At 41.6% G+C, this 20034-nt stretch overlaps 1 protein-coding gene across 3 annotated transcripts in view; it reads right to left on the bottom strand.

The window, feature by feature from the left end:
• The window catches only part of ltbp1 (latent transforming growth factor beta binding protein 1), a 90919-nt gene that overhangs the window by 39319 nt on the left and 31566 nt on the right, over positions 1 to 20034 (bottom strand). For 2 of the 3 annotated variants that reach the window (XM_034552647.1, XM_034552648.1), the window contains exons 6-11: positions 15251 to 15445; positions 13375 to 13676; positions 12386 to 12488; positions 9711 to 9770; positions 5578 to 5700; positions 697 to 864 (exon numbers count right to left, since the gene is read on the bottom strand). In XM_034552647.1, the coding sequence (XP_034408538.1) occupies positions 697 to 864; positions 5578 to 5700; positions 9711 to 9770; positions 12386 to 12488; positions 13375 to 13676; positions 15251 to 15445 (951 nt within the window). The remainder of the gene's footprint in view (positions 1 to 696; positions 865 to 5577; positions 5701 to 9710; positions 9771 to 12385; positions 12489 to 13374; positions 13677 to 15250; positions 15446 to 20034) is intronic. The other variant, XM_034552649.1, reaches the window with a different exon arrangement.

Below are 20034 nucleotides of genomic sequence, written 5' to 3'. Positions count from 1 at the left end.
GAGGAGCTGGAAAACATTGCCGGGCAGAGAGACATCTGGACTACCTTCCTTTGCCTGCTGCCACCACAACCGGACACGGATCATCAGAAAAAATGTATGGAATAAATAATGCTGGGAACAGAATGGTTTCTGTTTGGAAGAAAGGCTTGTTTGATGGGCATTCAGATAACATCAGATATGTAGTTCAATACATATCTGGCTATATAATACAGTAAGGAACATTACACAAAAAGTACAGCTGAGGTTGATGGGAATGTCTTTAGTTCTGCAGATATTTGGTCATAAAACAAAGTATTGTACACATTGCCATGTTGACCTTATGATGGTGAGATGAACAGTCTGAGGATAAACTAATTGATTACAATTCATCCATAAGTGGAGCATTACTAGATGAAATATATTTGATTGACCTTTCAATATCTGTCAAAATATTTCCTTTAATACCACACATGTCCACTTTGTGTGAGGGGATCATCAAACCCATTAGTATACATCATTTTTGAACCATGAGTATCTGTACAATATTTAGTGACAATCAATCTCGTAGATTGTGAATTTTGTTAGGAAAGGTCAGGGGCCCAATTTTTCATGGAAGGCCTTTATTTATAATGACGCAGATTTCAATCAGTTTAGTTTAGTTGAGTTTGCTTTAGTTAGTTCTCATTAAGACAGGATAACTGTCTGACTTGACCTTACCTGTTCCTGGAGGGGGGCATTTGTCACAACGAGGGCCCCAGGCTTTACCCACACTGCAGCAGCAGAGCTGTTTGCTCAGGTGGGTAGATACTGGGTGCAAACATTGCCTCCCTGAGCTGACCAAACGGAAGCAAGCCCCCTTCTCCTCTTGGATGGCAGGGGTGTTGGCTAAAGCGGAGTGTAGAAGGGGGGAGTAGTGCACCAGAGTGTAGAAGGCACATACATGGGGGAAAGAGAGAACAGAGAGTGGACAAATAAAGAGGTCCCCTTCACCAAAGCAACCTTCCCTTCTCACCTGAACAGAGCTTTTACCACAAACAAACATATTTCTAAAGCAACACCAGTGCATAGAGAAAAATACATGTTAAAATACAGAGGTCAGACAACCACATGTTGTGGAGGCACAAACAACTACATTCAAACAATTTAAGCCAAACACAAAACACAGAAACACCTCCAAAGCACATACAAACTGTGGGAAAAGATCCCTTTCATGCTAATGCTTCATGCATCAAAGTCAAGCGCTGGCTGTGATTGAAGGCATGCAGGAGAGTTTGGCTCACTTTGTGTATGATGTAAATCTCTACCCGGTGTCTCCGCAACCACCACTGCTGCAATGCTTGATTGAATTAATACAAATCAATTGTCTAACGTCACATCTCATACGTGTTTTTCATTGGCAATCTCACACAACTGGTTCCTCTCGTTGTGATTTAGGCAGCCGTCTGCATAAACTCTGTGCAGGCTTGAGCCTCAGCTTGAGCCTCAGCTGGGAAGCAAGACACAGGAACTTCTTGGGTATAGAGGAATAATTTATTGAAAAAGAAATCAAGAAAATATTCTTTTTTTAAAGTGTGAATCACCGCAACCATGAGAGCTTCTTTAGAATACAGTCGTAAATGAGTACAAAACAATACTAATGGGTCCAGCAGTATGCAAGATTAGCCGTGGACAGACAGACAGACACACATCAGCACGCACACGACCAAACACATCTTCTCTCAGAATCAGCAGTTGACTGAATCTTTTTCCGGAGGCTTTAATTATATTTTAAATGCTGTATCAATGCTAACAGAAATAAATTATTTGAAAAGTTAAGCACTCAAACACACATACAGTGGTTATGTGCAGTATTTAGGCTGGTTAACCTAGCTTAGCATAAAGACTGAAAGCCGGATCCAAAGCTATATCCTAACCAGCAGACTACCCCGAAGTCAACTGTTGCACAGGCAGACGTCTGCACAGGTCAACACATCATTTGTTTTCTTTAGAGATACTCTCTGTCTCTGTCTGCTTGTGTGTCTGTGGGTGTGCATAGAGTATGTCTGCTTTTAGACACACCTGACAAAAGTACGTAATTTAAAAACCACAATCACAAACAGCAGTGACTCTAAGCTATTTCTAATGCATATAGTGGATGGATTTAAAAATGTGATCATAAGGGAATGGAATCAGGAGAGTTGAAAACTCCTGGAGAACAGCAGGGAGAGAGGGGAGTTAAGTGAAAAGCATGGCAAGCATTTCTTTTCATTTATCAGAGCTTAGACGACATTTATACCATTTGATTAATTTGAGAGGCGTGATTCAATAGTTCCATTTAAGTTCAACCAAACACAATTTCATGGCTAGAATAATGGAAATGTTGGATGATGAGGAGCTCCCATGTGATGGGCCACCAACTTACCGACTTTACCATTGGATAAACATGGGTTTTTGGGAAGTTTTGTGCTGGAATTATTACTTGATTCAGTTCATACAGCCGCCCTGTATTTCTGTGAAGCATCTCCAATGCCAACATAGTGACTTTGACATGGCTATAGGTATCAAGGATCTGTCTTATACGACAACACATTCTCATTGCAATGAGAGCAACTCTGGGAAAAATGGAAGGGATCAGGATTCCAACATGGATTCCCACCTTTTTGTGGGAAAAGAGGACTGTTACTGTTGTATTAATGTTTTATGTTGTATGATGTTTTACTTTTTACTGGTTATTGGAGTGGAATCAGACAAAAATGGATTTGTCCGTATTACATGTTTTCTGCTTGTAAGAGCGTAGAGAGTTGTTACATTACATTAGTTGTCTGTCTGTCTGTCTGTCTGTCTGTCAGGAAAGAGACGGCAGCAAGTCCTGGCCACGCCTCTTCACTGAAGAGACAGGAGGGGAGACAGCTATGGAGCCAAATCCAGGCCAATAGTTGTGTTTGTTTGAAAAGAAGATTTAAACCTGAAAATTCAAGTTTTGGTCTTGTACTTTGAAAAATTCAACAATGTATTTCGAAATAAAAATAAGTGTCTGAAAAGTTTTGTTGGGTTGAATCTTTTGATTCAGTTTTGTTTTTTTTATAATTTTTTTTTTTTTCATTTTTCAGTAGCAGATTTTATATTTTCAAATTTACATTTTTTTTTCGGGTTAAAATCTTTGTTTTCAGTTTCAGATCTTTTTTTCAGTTTCAGACTTTTGGCCGGGATTTGGCGTGGGGGGCGTGGTTTCAACTACAGGGGCGTGGCATCATGAGTGACAGTGTAACAGAGAAGGCTGAGGACCTGCCTCAACTACGTTGCCTTCAGGAACCGAAGGTACCGCGAGAATTATGACTCTATACTTTATATACGGTAGATTCACGGTATTCGCAGTAAACAAAATTGACGCTAGTGACTAAGTTGTCTGTTTTAGACAGTATAAGAGCCATAAACTATGCCAGGTTGTGTAAACAGCATATCCCGGACCTACTTGTGTCCGTCATTGTGTGCTGTTGAATGTATTGTTGTCTCACATGTACAGTGCTGTGGAGATAAATTTCCCTTTGGGTCAAATTAGGTCTAAAGTCTAAAAATGTATTAAGATGAGACTGAGACAAAATTCCTTCCTTGTTACCGTACATGACCACAGTCCACAGCAATTAAGAGAGCCATAGTTCCACATTCATACAATATCTATATATTGTGCCACAGTTCAGTGTATGTCAGTCCTAGAGAGATATACAAATATTTAAGGTTCCCAAGAGATCATTATGGATAAATGGAAGTCTGAAACTGCCAAGATTCTTTCTAACAGTAGGCCATCTGGCTAAAGAGGAGGGCCTTGGTCAGGCTGGTACCCAACATATCATTGGCTTCACGCTGCAGAGTTTGTCTGTAGAAATGGGACAACCTGCCAGAAGAAAAGCTATCCCTGCAGCCCTCTGCCAGTCTGGCCTTTAGGTAGAGTGAGTAGATGGAGCCACTGCTGATGACAAGCCAACCTGGCGTTTGACAAACTGCACTTAAAGGACTGTGAGAACACAAGGAAAAGGTTTCTGTGGTTTAAAGAGACAAAAAGTCAGCTCTTTGGTCTCTATGCTGTGCACTACATTTGCCAAGAAACAGCACAGTGGTTGCAGCATCCTGCTATGGGTGTGCTTTAAATCACAAGGGAGCCACTGTCTTAAACCACCTCCATCACACCTTTCCAATGTCGAAATCAGAAGGGCTGCATCCAACAATTTTTCCAAACAAAATCCGACAATCCCAATGAAGGCAGTGATTGACCCAGTGCACTTTCACTTGTGAGAAAGTAGACCTTAGCTCTTTTTTGAGTAAAGACAGTGAACGTCGGGCGAACGATTTGGATGGCTTATACTTCACCCCCATAAGTGAATCCAAGATTGCACCAATTCCATTGACTTCCACTACGGCCAGAAGTCGGATAAGTGGCAGAGAATGAATGGAGAGTTGAAGCACGAATCATCGTGGTTAGTAAAAGTCACAAGTAGGCCCGATCGCAATTATTTGAGCTGATTTCAATAATTTTCCATACTGTAAGTGTACATATTCCAGATTTAAGGACATATTAAGTCAATGTTAGAAATATCACAACACGAAGCATGCAAATTGGGTGCATTTCTGTCAGCTGGGTTGAAGCAAATAAACCTGTGCACAAGGTTCCAATGTCAGGAAGAAAACGTGGCTGCTTGATATCGGTTTGCGTGCCTGAAAAATAGCATAATTATATTGTTGAATGTATTCAATTAAAGCACATCTTGGAGATGATACATGTATGTTATACTTAGCATGCACATTATAGAACAAGCAGCAGGAGTTTGTCCAATCTTGTTTTTTACCCACAACTACCGGTTGTATTTGAGGAAATACAGTTTTAGGGGTATACTATAATTGTGGCTTGAAATTTAAAGTATAGGACAATTAAATCGTTAATCATAATACATGAGCACCTTTCATTAGCCATGAGATAAAAGAGTACACAGCACCCATCCCCCAATCACACACACACACACACACACGCGTAAGCATGGAAACTCGCAGCACTGCAAAACCAGGAGCACACATGCTCCCAGTACATCATTTAAGGAAAATTGACGACTAACACTGCTAACTAACACGACTCAATCAAGTTCAAGATTGATCCCCGATGAACTACTTGATCTCTTCCTCTCTCCCCTCATCACATAAGAGCCCTGTGAGGTATGTGGGGTTTGGCTTCATCATCTGCCTTGCAGTACATGCTCGAGGGGGAATCTGATTATACAATGAACACCATGCTTTCATCCATGCACTGTTTTTAAGACACATATTTCATCTTTAGCAGCCTTTCGAGCAGCCCTTGCTGTGCTTGTACTTTGGAGCAGGTGGCAGATGGAAAGAAAATGAAACTCATATTTCCCATGTCTCCGTCATGAAGCGGTGATGAATATAAAACTCATGGGGAAGCTTTTGTACGAGCAAATCTGCACATCAGAGACCGGCATGCAAATGTGATAGATTCATTTCTGTTAATAAAAGCTTTTTGCTCAGTCTCACACTGAACTGTTGGCCTCAAGGTTTGGATGTTAATCAATGAGAAAGTGATGACAGAAAGAAATCGTATACTGGAGGACTTACATATGCAAGTGGTGAGGGTGGAGTCAGGGACATAGCCGGGTTTACACATGCACCTGTAGCTGCCCACGGTGTTCAGACAGTTCCCATTGGCACACACGCCCTGCAGCTGGCATTCGTCGAAATCTGTGAATCAGCAACAAGCACAAAACGTGCTCAACCCAGGAGGTTTTCAAAGGATTTCTTAACATTGCAAGAGAGGAAAGAGAAATACTTTCAAATAAACAAAATAAATCTGGCACAAGTACAACCAAGATAGTCTTTCACTGTACCCTGCCTTTGCCCACATGTCAGATGGATTGGCTCCAGCATCAGGTTTTATTATTTTTTTATTTAATATATACATTACCCCAAAAATCATAAAAAGGACATTAAATAAAGAATAGTATCCATCATTATTTATCATGCAATAACATGAACCATTATGAGTTTTTCTCAGATTTTATCCGTTGGCATAGTCTACAGTATTTTATTAAATTCATTTCTTTATAGGCCTACATATGAGAAAATAAATTAATAATCACTGTCATTTATTTGACGACAGTTTCCAAGGCATAGGGGAAGCAGGTCTCGAGCCCGATCTCAAGTACAAGTCCATGTACCATTTATTGTCACAGGTTGTTTTGACTGGTTGTCAATCTCAAGAGGTCTTACCTAATATGAGCAGCTGTGAGACTCGAGGTAGTTAAATCCACATGTTCGAACAGCTGTGACTCAAATGTTTAACGGTACTCTTTGTCATCTGGTTGGCAGTCGACAAAACATCTGTTTCAGCTTTTAACGACGCTGCTCATCCTCCATCTTGGAGCAGCTGTAAATGGAATTAGTTAAACTCAAGAAACCTCAGAGGCTGGCCGAGGCACTGGTGTTGATCAACACACCTATAAAAGTCTACAGATGCATCATGGTCATGATATGCTGAGAGAGTGGATAGAAAGTCAGACGTATCGCCATTTTGTCTCTACGTCTTTCCCAAGCTGTCCGTTCACTGGTTGCAAAGAAACAAGATGGCGACGGCCAAAATGGTCAAAACAGCAGGCCACAAATCAATGGGTGACATCTTATATACAGTCTATGGTCTGGACCAAAATGTTAGGTGTGTAGAGCGTATGGTGACTTCAATTCTACTCAGAGAACTCTGACTCTGAGGTTTCTTCCCTTTTTTCCCTGTGAAAGGTTATTTTTGGGGAGTTTTTCCTGATCCGATGTGAGGTCAAAGGTCAGGGATGTCGTACGTGTACAGATTGTAAAGCCCTCTGAAGATAATGTGTAATTTGTGATATTGGGCTATACAAAATAAACTGAATTGAATTGAATTGACTTCTGGGTCAGAAAACAGGTCTGGAAAGACCCAAGAAAGATCTCTGGACACTGAATTATAACTGGCTAAGTTTGTGAATGCTGATTCAGTACCATTGTGGTCCACATCTTTATTCTTCAGCTTTTCAAATGTGTTCTCTACATTTTATTAATAATAATTAAGTATTTCTTCTCCCAATCCATCTTAACTTTCAGCTTGGTTTCAACACATTTAAAGTACAAACCATTTCTTCTTTCAGCCTTTTCAGTCAATTCCTTTCAACTTCCACCTTTTGGCATTATTGCAGCTTAGCGTTACAATTTCCGAGCAAAGTGTTCAGATTGTTAAGATCTTTCGGTATTGCCGTTTTAGTTTAGTTTCCAGGTTTCAGGTTTTCAGCAGTTTAGTGCAATGTCTTTGCACCTGATTGATTCTGTATGTTCAGCACTGCTTTGCTAGAAAGTGTCTGATGCCACCTCTTCAAATGGTAACACTGGGATTTCTGTTCATCTGAACGGCTGTTCAAGAGCTCTGTATATTTACTCTAGGTTCTGACCATGTCAGCACTCATGCCTGGCCAGAACAATCCTCCCTAGTGGTTATTAAGCATTCCAAGGTCAGACTGATGAATGAATCATGTGTTTCTGTCTGGGTTCAGGGGGTCGTATTTCAGTTGCCAGCATACCTGTGTTACCGGTTGCTTACTTTAGGTGTCGAGATAAACCCAGTTAATTGTGTTATATTCTTCATTAAAGCTACTAATTACCCGATATGCATGGAAACCTTCGCTAGTTGTGGTTAAACCCTGATAGCTCTGTTTTAACCAACCTCTTGCTAAATCCCACAGTCTTCAACAAGATGTCCCGTTCTGCTAACGTTAGCTACCGTACCGCTAAGCGCTTAACGATGGCTTCCCTCTCTCCCCCCCTGTCAGGTTGGTAATGGCAGTGGATTACGCCAATCGGAGTTGATGTTGGGTCTCAGCGTACATACGCAAAGACAATGTTGGACTGTTGGCGATGACGTGTTCAACCTCATGTCGTCATTCCGACGCTGGCTGTCAAAGTGGAATCCAGCCAATGATATGTTTTTATAGATAAACCTTGTCTGATGAGGAGAGATGGCATCCATTCCTTTATGGACGGAGACAATCTTATATTGGTTTTTTTGGGAGTTGTTCCTGATCCGAGGTGAGGTCAAAGGTCAGGGATGTCGTATGTGTACAGATTGTAAAGCCCTCTGAGGCAAATTTGTAATTTTGGGCTAAATAATAAACTGAATTGAATTATATGTAAAAACCTGACCGTGTTTATTCGTGGACAATTCAGAGTCACAGTATTATCTGCTTCTGTGCACTTAAGAGCAGTCATCCAGCCAAAGCCCCACGGCCACTTAAATCAAAAGTAAATAGAGTTATACATACTAATTTGTGAAAATGAACACCAACAATGGAAAATTTCAAGAGGAAAATCAAATGTGGTTTCTTAAATATCACATCTGTCATCTATAGCTGTATAAGTACATTATTTAATATCATATAATCATATTGATTTATTTTGTCTTACTGAAACATGGCTGTGTGAAGAAGAATATGTCAGCCTAAATGAATCAACTCCTCCAAGTCATATTAATACTCACATTCCTCGAGGCGCCGGCCGAGGAGGTGGAGTAGCAGCCATCTTTGGCCTATTAATAAACCCTAAACCTAAATTAAATTAGAACTCATTTGAAAGCCTTGTTCTTAGTCTTTCACATCCAACCTGCAAAACATTACAGCCAATTATATTTGTGATAGTGTACCGAGCCCCGGGTCCGTATTCTGAATTCCTATCTACAATTTCAGAGTTCTCATCAAGTTTAGTCCTAAAAACAGATAGTTGATTTTAATATTCATGTGGATGTCGATAATGATAGCCTTAGTACTGCGTCATTATTAGATCGATTGGAGTTTAGAAACCGCATTCTCGACCTTGTTCTGGCATTTGGCATTGAAATGGAACATCTGATAGTCTTTCCACAGAACCCTCTTTTATTGGACCGTTATCGAGTGACTTTTGAATTAATAATAATACCGCAGTGTTGATCTGTCTATCTGACAGTGCTGTAGCTACATTTAAGGAAGTGATTGTATTCTCTATAACTTTAGTCCCACCCAAGTTGATCATCGTGTCCATAGAGCTACACGCTCACTGAGAATAACATTTACTACTGTTTTCTCTCTAAAAGAGAAGATAGTAAATCAAAGGACATTAGCTACATGGTCCAACCACCACACTTAAAATTAAGAATTAAAGTATGAACAAAATGAAAGGATATGGCTTTCCACCACTTTTGAAGAATCAGGGCTAGTCTTTACTCATCATTAATAGAGGAAGCTCTACTAAGCCGTGTATTCCTATAGCCCTCAGTAGTAGCAACTTCCTGACCTTCTTTAATGATAAGATTCTAACTATTAGAGACAAGATTGATGACTTCTTGCCCTCAACCAGTGTTGATTAATCCTCAAACTTAGGAACCTAAGAAACATCCATAAAACTTGATATATATTTAGATGGCTTTTCTCCCATTGACCTCCACAAATAGAGTTCCACAATCTCTTCATCGAAGCCTTCTTACTCTCTTCGACTCCATCCCGACGAGGCTGCTTGAAGAAGTTTGACCTTTAGTGGGCACTTCTTTCCTAGATATGATCAATATGTCTTTACTAACAGGCCGTGGACCACAGTCCTTTAACGTGGAGTGGGTTTCCCACAACGCAGAGAGCAGCAATACTGAAAGTAATATAATTGAACTAAAATCAAACTTCAATAGCCTCAACAAAAGCTGGAGCTCTTACCTTGGCAATGAGTGCTGTTGACTCTCTTGTAGCCCTGAGGACAATCTATCAGAGGAATAGCTGATGAGAGAAAGAGAAGGGAACATTTCATGAATGGTTAAACAGTCTTATGCAAATACAGTACAACATGTATTGTTTTGTTTTCTGGTTTGGTGTAGCCATGATTTCTTTCTAATTCTCTCACGTCAGATACCAAGTCTGAGTGTCACTATACCACAAAGCAGTTACATTTTTTTTAATTTCTTGGAGTATTCTACATATACTGTGGATTTGATCTTTTGGAAGTTCCAAACAATTTAATAGAACCATTCTAAGTTTTAAATGCCTGTATAAGCATGCCGAACATGCTTCTTTATTTCCAAAATACATTTTTATCTCGGGGGTTATTTTTTTTGCATACTAGAATATTTATGTTTTGAGTTGTTATTTAGACCCCAACACTATAGCAGTCAATTAAAATCTGTATTTGAAAGGACGTGCCAACATTTATATCTCGACTGAATTAAGATAGGATGGAGGAAAGGACTGGAATTACCATTTCATTATTGTTGGGATATTAATGAAATAGGATGAAGTAGATGTTTGCTTCGTGCATTGGCAGCATGAGGAGCAATGCGTTCTCAATAAACTGGACCGCATCTTCACAACCGGAACAATTTGATTACTTCTGAACAACATTTTCTTTCCAACGCTGAAGTTAAATGCATGAATATTAACTTCAACTCGTGCCCTCTCATTGAATTGAAAAATACTTAATTGACGGAGAAACGATGAAGACAGCGAGACGTAGTGATGAAAAGAGAAGAGCATTCACGAAGATGGTGAGGAGGATGATGGAGAGAAGCTGGAGGTTGAAGAGCTGCCAGCAGCTCAGAACCAACCACTCACTGAAAGCTCCTGCAGCTCTGTGCTGCAGGCTAGAGAACGCTGGACAAAGGCACCAGCGGGGAGGTGGTACCCAAATACCTGCAAGCAGATTGATATTTTGCTCAGCGAGAAACAACAAGGCGATGTTTGTTTGAAGCCAATCTATTTACCAGCTACCAGTGTCTCCGTGGCACAATGGACCATTTCACACTTCACTGAAAATTGGAACAATAAATCTGAACTCGTGCCCCTGCCATTCCTGAGGAGAACAGAGGGAAGGACTCCCACTGAAATATGTGACTAGAAAGGCTGAAAGGTTCCTCTCATGGTGTTTATGTGGGCTAAAAACTGCCACGAGTGACTGCTGATGAACGGGGTTTGCCATATTTTATTTTGAATACTTATTATAACCAAAAGTGAGAATTTGCACTAAAACTAATTCCTTCCAAAATCCACATTCATATATGTACTGAATATATTCTTCAGCTTAGTTTATTACGACATCAGTGATTGGATATTTCTCCTCAAGTTTTATGAACTTTGTACTTTTTAATCAATGAAACTGATATGTTCTGATATTGTTGATAATGCTTTGCACTGATTCAATAGTCTCTTAGAGTTCCATGTCCATCCAAGCCTATACGTGCTCCAACTACCAGTTGTGTACCACTGTCTATGCATTATGGTATGTTGTTTGTTCTTGTTTTTAGCTGTGTTTCTATTCATGTGTATGTAAAGTCAAGCAAAATAACCTCAGGCAAATTCCTGCTATGTGGCCAATAAAAGGGATTCTGAAAATGAAATGGACTTTTACTTTGAAAAACCCTGGAAGTCCTTTCAAACTCTGGATTAAGATGCTATGACGCTAACCCATGCTAATGCTTTGAAGCACAGCAAATCTACCTCTGAGTGTGTGTGTGTGTGTCACGCTGAATAATATTGATAAGCTTTTGAATAAACAAGTACCACTAAATGTCAAGAGTAGAATATATCTTAAAACACAAATGCCTTTGTAATAAAAGTGTGAGCAGTTTAGTTGTGTTCAGGGACTCTGTTGTTTAGGCTGTCCAAAATACTAAAAGGAAAACGAGAGAATGAGAGCGCGGAGTGAACAGTCGAGACGTAAAGCGGCGCAGAGCATTCCTCAGCGAGCCCCGAGGCCGTGCGTTTGATCCTCGTACCACTGAACCTGTGAAGATCACGTTATTATTGCTTGTGCTGTGTATGAAGATCAGAACTGTGACAGTAAGCGAATGGACTGCGTTGGCGTCTCCAGGAGCGTTTTCTATACTGAGCTTATTTGTTTGAAATGAATAAAGTAACATAAAGAGTAATGTAACTAATTAGATTGAATACCAAGTAATAAACAAAGATGAGTAATACTTAAAAGGTTACTTATTGGGCTTCCTGAGTAATACTGGAAATAAATAAATAATAAAAAATAACCGTAGACTGCCTGGATAGACTCATTTAAAAATATTTAGAGACATTCCTGTGTGTTTGTGTAAAAACTCTCCATCACTATGATGAAAATCAGTAACCTTTAAAAGGAATTATACCGAGCACAATTTGTTCAATATACCCCCCACACACACACACACACACACACACACACACACACACACACACACACACACACACACACACACACACACACACACACACACACACACACACACACACACACACACACACACACACACACACACACACACACACACACACACACACACACACACACTTTTCTCAGAAAAATGTGTCTAAAACGATAAAAAGGACCAACATCTGAGACAAACATCTGCACTCACATGGTTGCTTTGGACACTTCTGGCATTTGTGGAACCCCCAGGACGTCCCGATGGTCCCACAGCACTGCTCCTGCTTAGTGAGACCTGGCAGAGCCTTCCCACACTGGAACGTACAGATGTACACAGAGTTAGAGGGAAAGAAAGGAATGGAATGGAAAATAAGATTTTTATTAGAATAAAAACGATGCTTTTGTATAGTCTGTTTCCTCTTACACAAACCCCTACTCTCCTGGATTTGATATCACAGGGCGTTGCTTGGTTTTGGCTGTGGCGCCACACATGTGTCAATTGTCCTGGACTATTGTAGCCTTTGTGTTTTCGATGGGCTAAAAGGGACTTGGAGTGTGTTCTCTTCATGGGGTGCACAGAGATAAAGATTATATCAGTCTTTTCCTTTGACATTTGATGTCACAGCTTCCATAAACACACTGCTTTATCGATAGTATGTACATGTGTGAATACTGACTGTTGGGGTAGCTGGTTTCATGTGAGATGCTCGTATTGAAGGAACGTTCCACTATGCATGAGTGTTGTTCTACAGACATGTCAGCAGCTCCCTTTAGCATAGTGGTGCTAACAATGCCAACATTGGGCGGACTGTGGCTCAGTGGTAGAGCGGGGTCGGCCTTCAAATCAGAGGATCGGCTCGCTAGTGCATGTCGATGTGTCCTCGGGCAAGACCCTTAATCCCAAGATGCTCCCGTAGCTGTGCCTACGCTGTGTGAGTCTTAGTTAGTCCTGATGGACAGGTGGCACCTAGAATTTTATCAGAAACCAAAGTATTGCATAATTTGACATTTGGGAAAATCAAAAGGTTTTTTCTTCTTCTTCCTCTGAGGAACATTTGTGATTTGTGATTTTGGGCGATACAAAATAAATTGAATCGAAATGTATCTCATTTGCTACAAGTTACACAAATCGTTCTTGTTCCTTCAGATGTTCTTAACTTGTATTGAGCGAACATGCAGAAGACATTTCTCACAGAGTACCTGACTTCCTGTTGTCTCCTGGAAGCAGCGGCCCAGAGTGTTCTTGGAGGTGACAGGCTGGTACTGGGGGATCTGGTAGCCATGCTGGCTGGGATAAACTACGTTGTAGCCGTGGTGCTGGATCTTCTGGCTGCTCTCTGTGTGGTGATAGGTGTAACTGGTGGAGGAAGAGGAGCCTGTCTGGGGACCTTTCAGCTGGTGCCCATTGTTGTTGTAATTATCCAGCTGGGACACCTGGTGGACCTGGACAGAGGCCTCTGGAGGATGTTTGATGTGGATGTTGACGATGCTGGGGTTGAACCCTAGAGGAACATGGACAATACAATTATTACAGTAACCATCCATCCATCCATTTTCATCCACTTATCCGGGGTCGGGCGCAGTGACAGTAGACTTCCCTCTCAGTAGTGGCTCAACTCCAAACTCATCTCCTTACCCTATCTTTAAGGCTGAGTCTGGCCCCCCTACAGAGGAAACTCATCTCCTTACCCTATCTCTAAGGCTGAGTCCTACAGAGGAAACTCATCACCTTACCCTATCTCTAAGACTGAGCCCTACACAGGAAACTCATCTCCTTACCCTATCTCTAAGGCTGAGCCCTACAGAGGAAACTCATCTCCTTACCCTATCTCTAAGACTGAGCCCTACACAGGAAACTCATCTCCTTACCCTATCTCTAAGACTGAGCCCTACACAGGAAACTCATCTCCTTGCCCTATCTCTAAGGCTGAGCCCTACAGAGGAAACTCATCTCCTTACCCTATCTCTAAGACTGAGCCCTACACAGGAAACTCATCTCCTTACCCTATCTCTAAGACTGAGCCCTACACAGGAAACTCATCTCCTTACCCTATCTCTAAGGCTGAGCCCTACACAGGAAACTCATCTCCTTACCCTATCTCTAAGGCTGAGCCCTACAGAGGAAACTCATCTCCTTACCCTATCTCTAAGGCTGAGCCCTACAGAGGAAACTCATCTCCTTACCCTATCTCTAAGGCTGAGCCCTACAGAGGAAACTAATCTCCTTACCCTATCTCTAAGGCTGAGCCCTACAGAGGAAACTCATCTCCTTACCCTATCTCTAAGGCTGAGCCCTACAGAGGAAACTCATCTCCTTACCCTATCTCTAAGGTTGAGTCCTACAGAGGAAACTCATTTCCTTACCCTATCTCTAAGGCTGAGCCCTACAGAGTAAACTCATCTCCTTACCCTATCTCTAAGGCTGAGTCTGGCCCCCCTACGAGGAAACTCATCTCCTTACCTCATCTCTAAGGCTGAGCCCTACAGAGGAAACTCATCTCCTTACCCTATCTTTAAGGCTGAGCCCTACAGAGGAAACTCATCTCCTTACCTTATCTCTAAGGTTGAGTCCTACAGAGGAAACTAATCTCCTTACCCTATCTCTAAGGCTGAGCCCTACAGAGGAAACTCATCTCCTTACCCTATCTCTAAGGTTGAGCCCTACAGAGGACACTCATCTCCTCACTATTACAGTGACTAACACACTGAGTGTCACACTCTCATAGATTTCTTTACTAAAAAGGGCCATGTGGGGTGTTCCTTTAAAATGATCTGTTGTGACTGTATGGAGCAGTTCTTTTGTTTGTTACTTTTCTTAAAAACCATGCTATCGTTCATACATGTTTTCGTCCATTTCACTACAAATAACCTCCACTATACATGACTGTGAGCTAACCGAGCTGTAGGATTTCACATTTGTGCTTTTTTACGACCGCCAATGCAGCCAATGAGCTAAAGAATGTTCACTGATAAACAAAAAGGAAAGTCTTCTTACTTTTCCACCCACATTCTCCATCTAGAAAACCCAACCGCTGAGCCATTAATTGTCCGGCTAGCATCACGGTTGTTCACTCACCGGGATTCTGTCCGTTGCTGTAGGTCAGAGGCAGTGTGTGCGTGGAGTGGACCTGAGTTTGGCCGAAGCCGACCGACTGCTGCTGCCCGTTCTGAACCGGCATCTGGCAGAACTTCCCAGTGAAGTTGGGAGGGCACTGGCACTTGTCCCTGGTGCTGCACTTTCCACCATTCATACACGGCAGGTGACACACCACTGAGAAGAGGAAGAGGAACCAGAGGAAGATGTTGTTATAAACACATCCACGTGTGTCTGCCTTTTCAATACATCTGTCAATAATTAGGCTTAAGTGCGTCACAGTTGGATCGGGCTGCGTCTGGAAGCTAGGGCAGTGGTTTACAGATCAGGGAATCCTAAACGGGCATGTCATCAATCAAACAAAATTGGATTCATAAGCTTTGTTGACAGAAATGTATCACTGAAAATAAACAATCAGCAACCATGCATGTCACCAACAAGATCATTTTCATTTGAAGTGGTATTCTATTTTAATCCGTCTGACGAGTTGGAAGGTGTGGATTATTGGCAGAAATGGGATATAATAAATGTAAAACCGCAGTGATTAGCTTAGAAAAGGTTATTTATATCTGCGTAGGGAGCCGGTCCTCTTCAACGGAGCTTGGGATGCTTATTGAAAGCTGCTATTAAACAGCCCCAGTGCTGAATAATTAAAGATCGTAGTATTAATAAGCTCCGACGTTACTGCTGTTTTTTATTAGTCCTGTTTCATGTCTTCAAGTAATTTATTATCATGCTGCAGCGCACATTTGCTCTCTCTGTCGGACTGGGCTCCTCCAACCACACACACACACACACACACACACACACAGACAGACAGACAGACAGACAGACAGACAGACAGACAGACAGACAGACAGACAGAAACACACACACACACACACACACACACACAGACAGACACAGAGACAAAAACACACACAGACAGACATGCACACACATACACACAGACGCACGCACACAGACAGACACACAAACACACACAAACAGACACACACAGACAGACACACAGACAGACAGAAACACACACACACACACAGAGACACAAACACACACAGACAGACATGCACCCACATACACACAGATGCACGCACACAGACAGACACACAAACACACACAAACAGACACACCCACACACACACACACACACACACACACAGGCCGCTGTGATGATGTAAACCAGGTGAAGGATACTTGAGACAACTACGCTTGTTGTCCCAAAGCTGCTTTCGCCCCAGGACTCATCTTAACTGAATACTTGAGTTCCCAAAGACCATGAACACACCACGGCAACAGGTGTGAGCTACACACACACACACACACACACACACACACACACACCAGGCTGCAGCACTCTTTCAATCAGAGGGGAGCAACAGCAGTACGGTGCTGAAGCAACACGGCCACAGGGTTCATTGTTCTGTTGCCAAGAGGCATTAACACAGAACGGGGCGATGAAACACACACTGTGTGCGCACCACATTCACTTCCATGCGCTATTGTTCCACAAGATCGGCGTAACAGTTGTGTGTAGACACAGATTACACTAGAACCAGTGGAATCTGGACATTGGCAAACACATCCGAGTACTTTTCCAAAACGAAAATATTTCAGACTCGCAGACATAACAAGTCCCACGGTTGATATCTCATGTGTCATTCCCCCTCTCCTCTGGTCTTTTGTGTCCAAAGACCTCACAAAGTCTGATGAGGTGACACAACGCTGTGTTCACATGTTAAAAACTCTCCTGGACGGCAGCCATCTCTCCCCCCACAGGTTTCCGTGTCACCACATATGGAGCTCGCTGCCTAAACCCCACCATCAATTCATCATGATGGGGTTTTGTGCATAACATCCATTATACAAGCAAATATGTGTCATTACTCAGAGAACCTTCATTCAGGTGATCTCCGTGGGGATTCAGGACGGCATAGTTTAAGATTAATATATTGGTGTACATGTTGTTGGTCAAGACAATGTTAAGGGCTCATTCTGGTTCCTTTCAACTTATTTTCCCATCCATATGCTTCCCATCCATAAGAATGGTACTCAATCATAACAATGGAAATATACAATAACCTTACACAAAATAGCAATTGAATAGATATAACAATAATCACTTTATTTATATAGCACCTTTAAAAGTGTTTGGACGGGCAAAGTTAAACCCTGATAAAACAGTACAGTAAATGAAACAATAAAACCAATCAAGACAATAAAAATAAAATAATTATTAAATGATTTAGTAAAATCAACAATAAAAAAAAAAGCAGTAAACCGACATCACCACATGAAAGCCAGTCTGAAAACATGTGTATTTAAAAGCGATCACTGATTCTGTAAGCCTCCTCAGGCCGGGGGGTCCCGATGGCAGAAGCTTGGTGACCTTTAGTTTAAATCAGGTATCTGTACTTTACTCGTACAGCTATTGAGTAACTTAAATATACTTAGTTACATTCCACCACACAAAAGTGTTTACAAGAGTTCAAACTTCCCGGACCCACCTTGAGGCAAATTTGTAATTTGTGATATTGGACTATACAAAATAAAGTGAATCGAGGGTTACGAGGTCCACCACCAAAGTCTCACAAAAATACTTTGAGGAACACGGAGTAAAACTCTGCATTTGGAGTTTTTAGTTTACGATTATATAACTAGAAACAGAAGAGGAGACACAGCCAGACGGGCTTAGAGACAATCAGACAGATGGATGAAAAACTGGGCCGCTGTCCCAGGAAGCATTTTTCCACTGATTAGCTGGTGAAAAGCCTCGCGGCATCTATCTAACGTATAACTAGACTTCACTTGGTTTTCACTGGGATATGATCATTCTTTAGAAAGTAATACAACTCCACAATACTAAAATGACAAAACATGTATATATTGTATATGGCTTTGAGGTTTATATTTTTCCTTCGCTTTATCTTCTGGACTCTGTTAATTGGCCAACATGTCCTTACTGGTTTGAAAAGACCCTCCCCTTCCTTCCATTGTATCTTGAATCAACACTTCTCTCATCGGGTAAGTATGATAAACAAGACAAGAAGATTTTGTATTCTGTCTCGGCCCTTTGAGCTCAGTCTGGACTGCAAATAGACCTTCAGCTGGTCCAGGTCACCGGGTCTATCACACAGAGGAAGGAAGGGAAGAGTCAGGGCCAGGGAGGAATGAGGCCAGCCTGGACATGACCAGCAGACTAAAGCTCAGATCCATGTGCAATGCGAATCTGCAACAGTCGGTTGGAAGAGTAATCAATAAAACAGAAATACGCTTTACTGTTCTGCATTTCAAACTGATCTGTAGCTGACTCTGGGTTGTTGGTGGAATCAAACAACCATTACATGTTAGGTGTCATTATTACAGTGGCACCTAACATGTGAACCTGCATATTGCACTGTAATGTATATGAAATAATTACGTCATAAGAGCCTTTGCAAAAAAATATTTTCCAAAAATTATGATCTAAACAAGTAATATCTCCAGTTAAAACAAACAGCTTTCATCTCCTCCATTCATAATTGTTTTTCTTTTATGAAATGTCATTAAAGCCCAGGGGCCGTTAAAGACAGAGTGGTCTACCTCCATGGGCCAATGGTGAGTCTAGAGGGGTAGACTCTAGCTGGGTAGACTCTGGGTAGACTCTAGCTGGGTAGACTCTAGCTGGGTAAACTCTAGCTTCGTAGACTCTAGCTTCGTAGACTCTAGCTGGGTAGACTCTAGCTGGGTAGACTCTGGGTAGACTCTAGCTGGGTAGACTCTAGCTGGGTAAACTCTAGCTTCGTAGACTCTAGCTTCGTAGACTCTAGCTGGGTAGACTCTGGGTAGACTCTAGCTGGGTAGACTCTAGCTGGGTAGACTCTAGCTGGGTAAACTCTAGCTTCGTAGACTCTAGCTTCGTAGACTCTAGCTGGGTAGACTCTAGCTGGGTAGACTCTAGCTGGGTAGACTCTAGCTGGGTAGACTCTGGGTAGACTCTAGCTTCGTAGACTCTAGCTGGGTAGACTCTAGCTGGGTAAACTCTAGCTTCGTAGACTCTAGCTTCGTAGACTCTAGCTGGGTAGACTCTAGCTGGGTAGACTCTAGCTTCTGTAAGATTTGTGTTCAAAGCTCCGGGTCCTGTGGCCGCAGGAAATTCAGGATTCAATGAGTTAAAGTTTAACAATATTTAATGGCAAAGATAATACTCATGTAGCGTTCACGATCGTGGGGCCAGAAAGGAGGAACTCTCCACAGACGGAGTGCAGCTCCCAGGGAGCCACAGACCGGGGCTGTCTCGAGTCTCCAGACCAGTAGAACCATGTCTCCCCAGAACAAATGCTCGGCTATTAGTCTGGTCATGCAAATGAATTCACACCTAAAGGTTAGTTATATTGGTCAGTTCAAAGGATGCCGCAGTACTGTTCGCTAAGCCAATTGATAAGCTGGCGAGGTCAAAGCTCACACTTCCGGTCAAGAATAAAACCCACTATCCTGCCTTCAGAATAAAAGCAACACATTAGGTTTCAATCGGCATCCATTTTAACTATTGTCTAAACAATAAAACATTCATTCATTCTCATGCATCATACAGTTAATCATTACATTTGTCATTAAAACAGAATAATAAAACAGTGATCCTCTCTTATGTTTCATAATACATTCCTCCAGAATATTCCTCATAATATCCCAAAATTAATTATCATATCTTTCTTTAAGTATTAATTTAAAACATAAACTTCTCTTATCTACATGTGCAAATATATATAAAATCCACTACAACCTAACAC

Source organism: Cyclopterus lumpus, chromosome 15 (genome assembly GCF_009769545.1).
Source record: "Cyclopterus lumpus isolate fCycLum1 chromosome 15, fCycLum1.pri, whole genome shotgun sequence".
Lineage (NCBI taxonomy): Eukaryota > Metazoa > Chordata > Actinopteri > Perciformes > Cyclopteridae > Cyclopterus > Cyclopterus lumpus.
The sequence above is the reverse complement of the archived record's forward strand: the minus strand, read 5'-3'. Positions and strand labels throughout refer to the sequence as shown.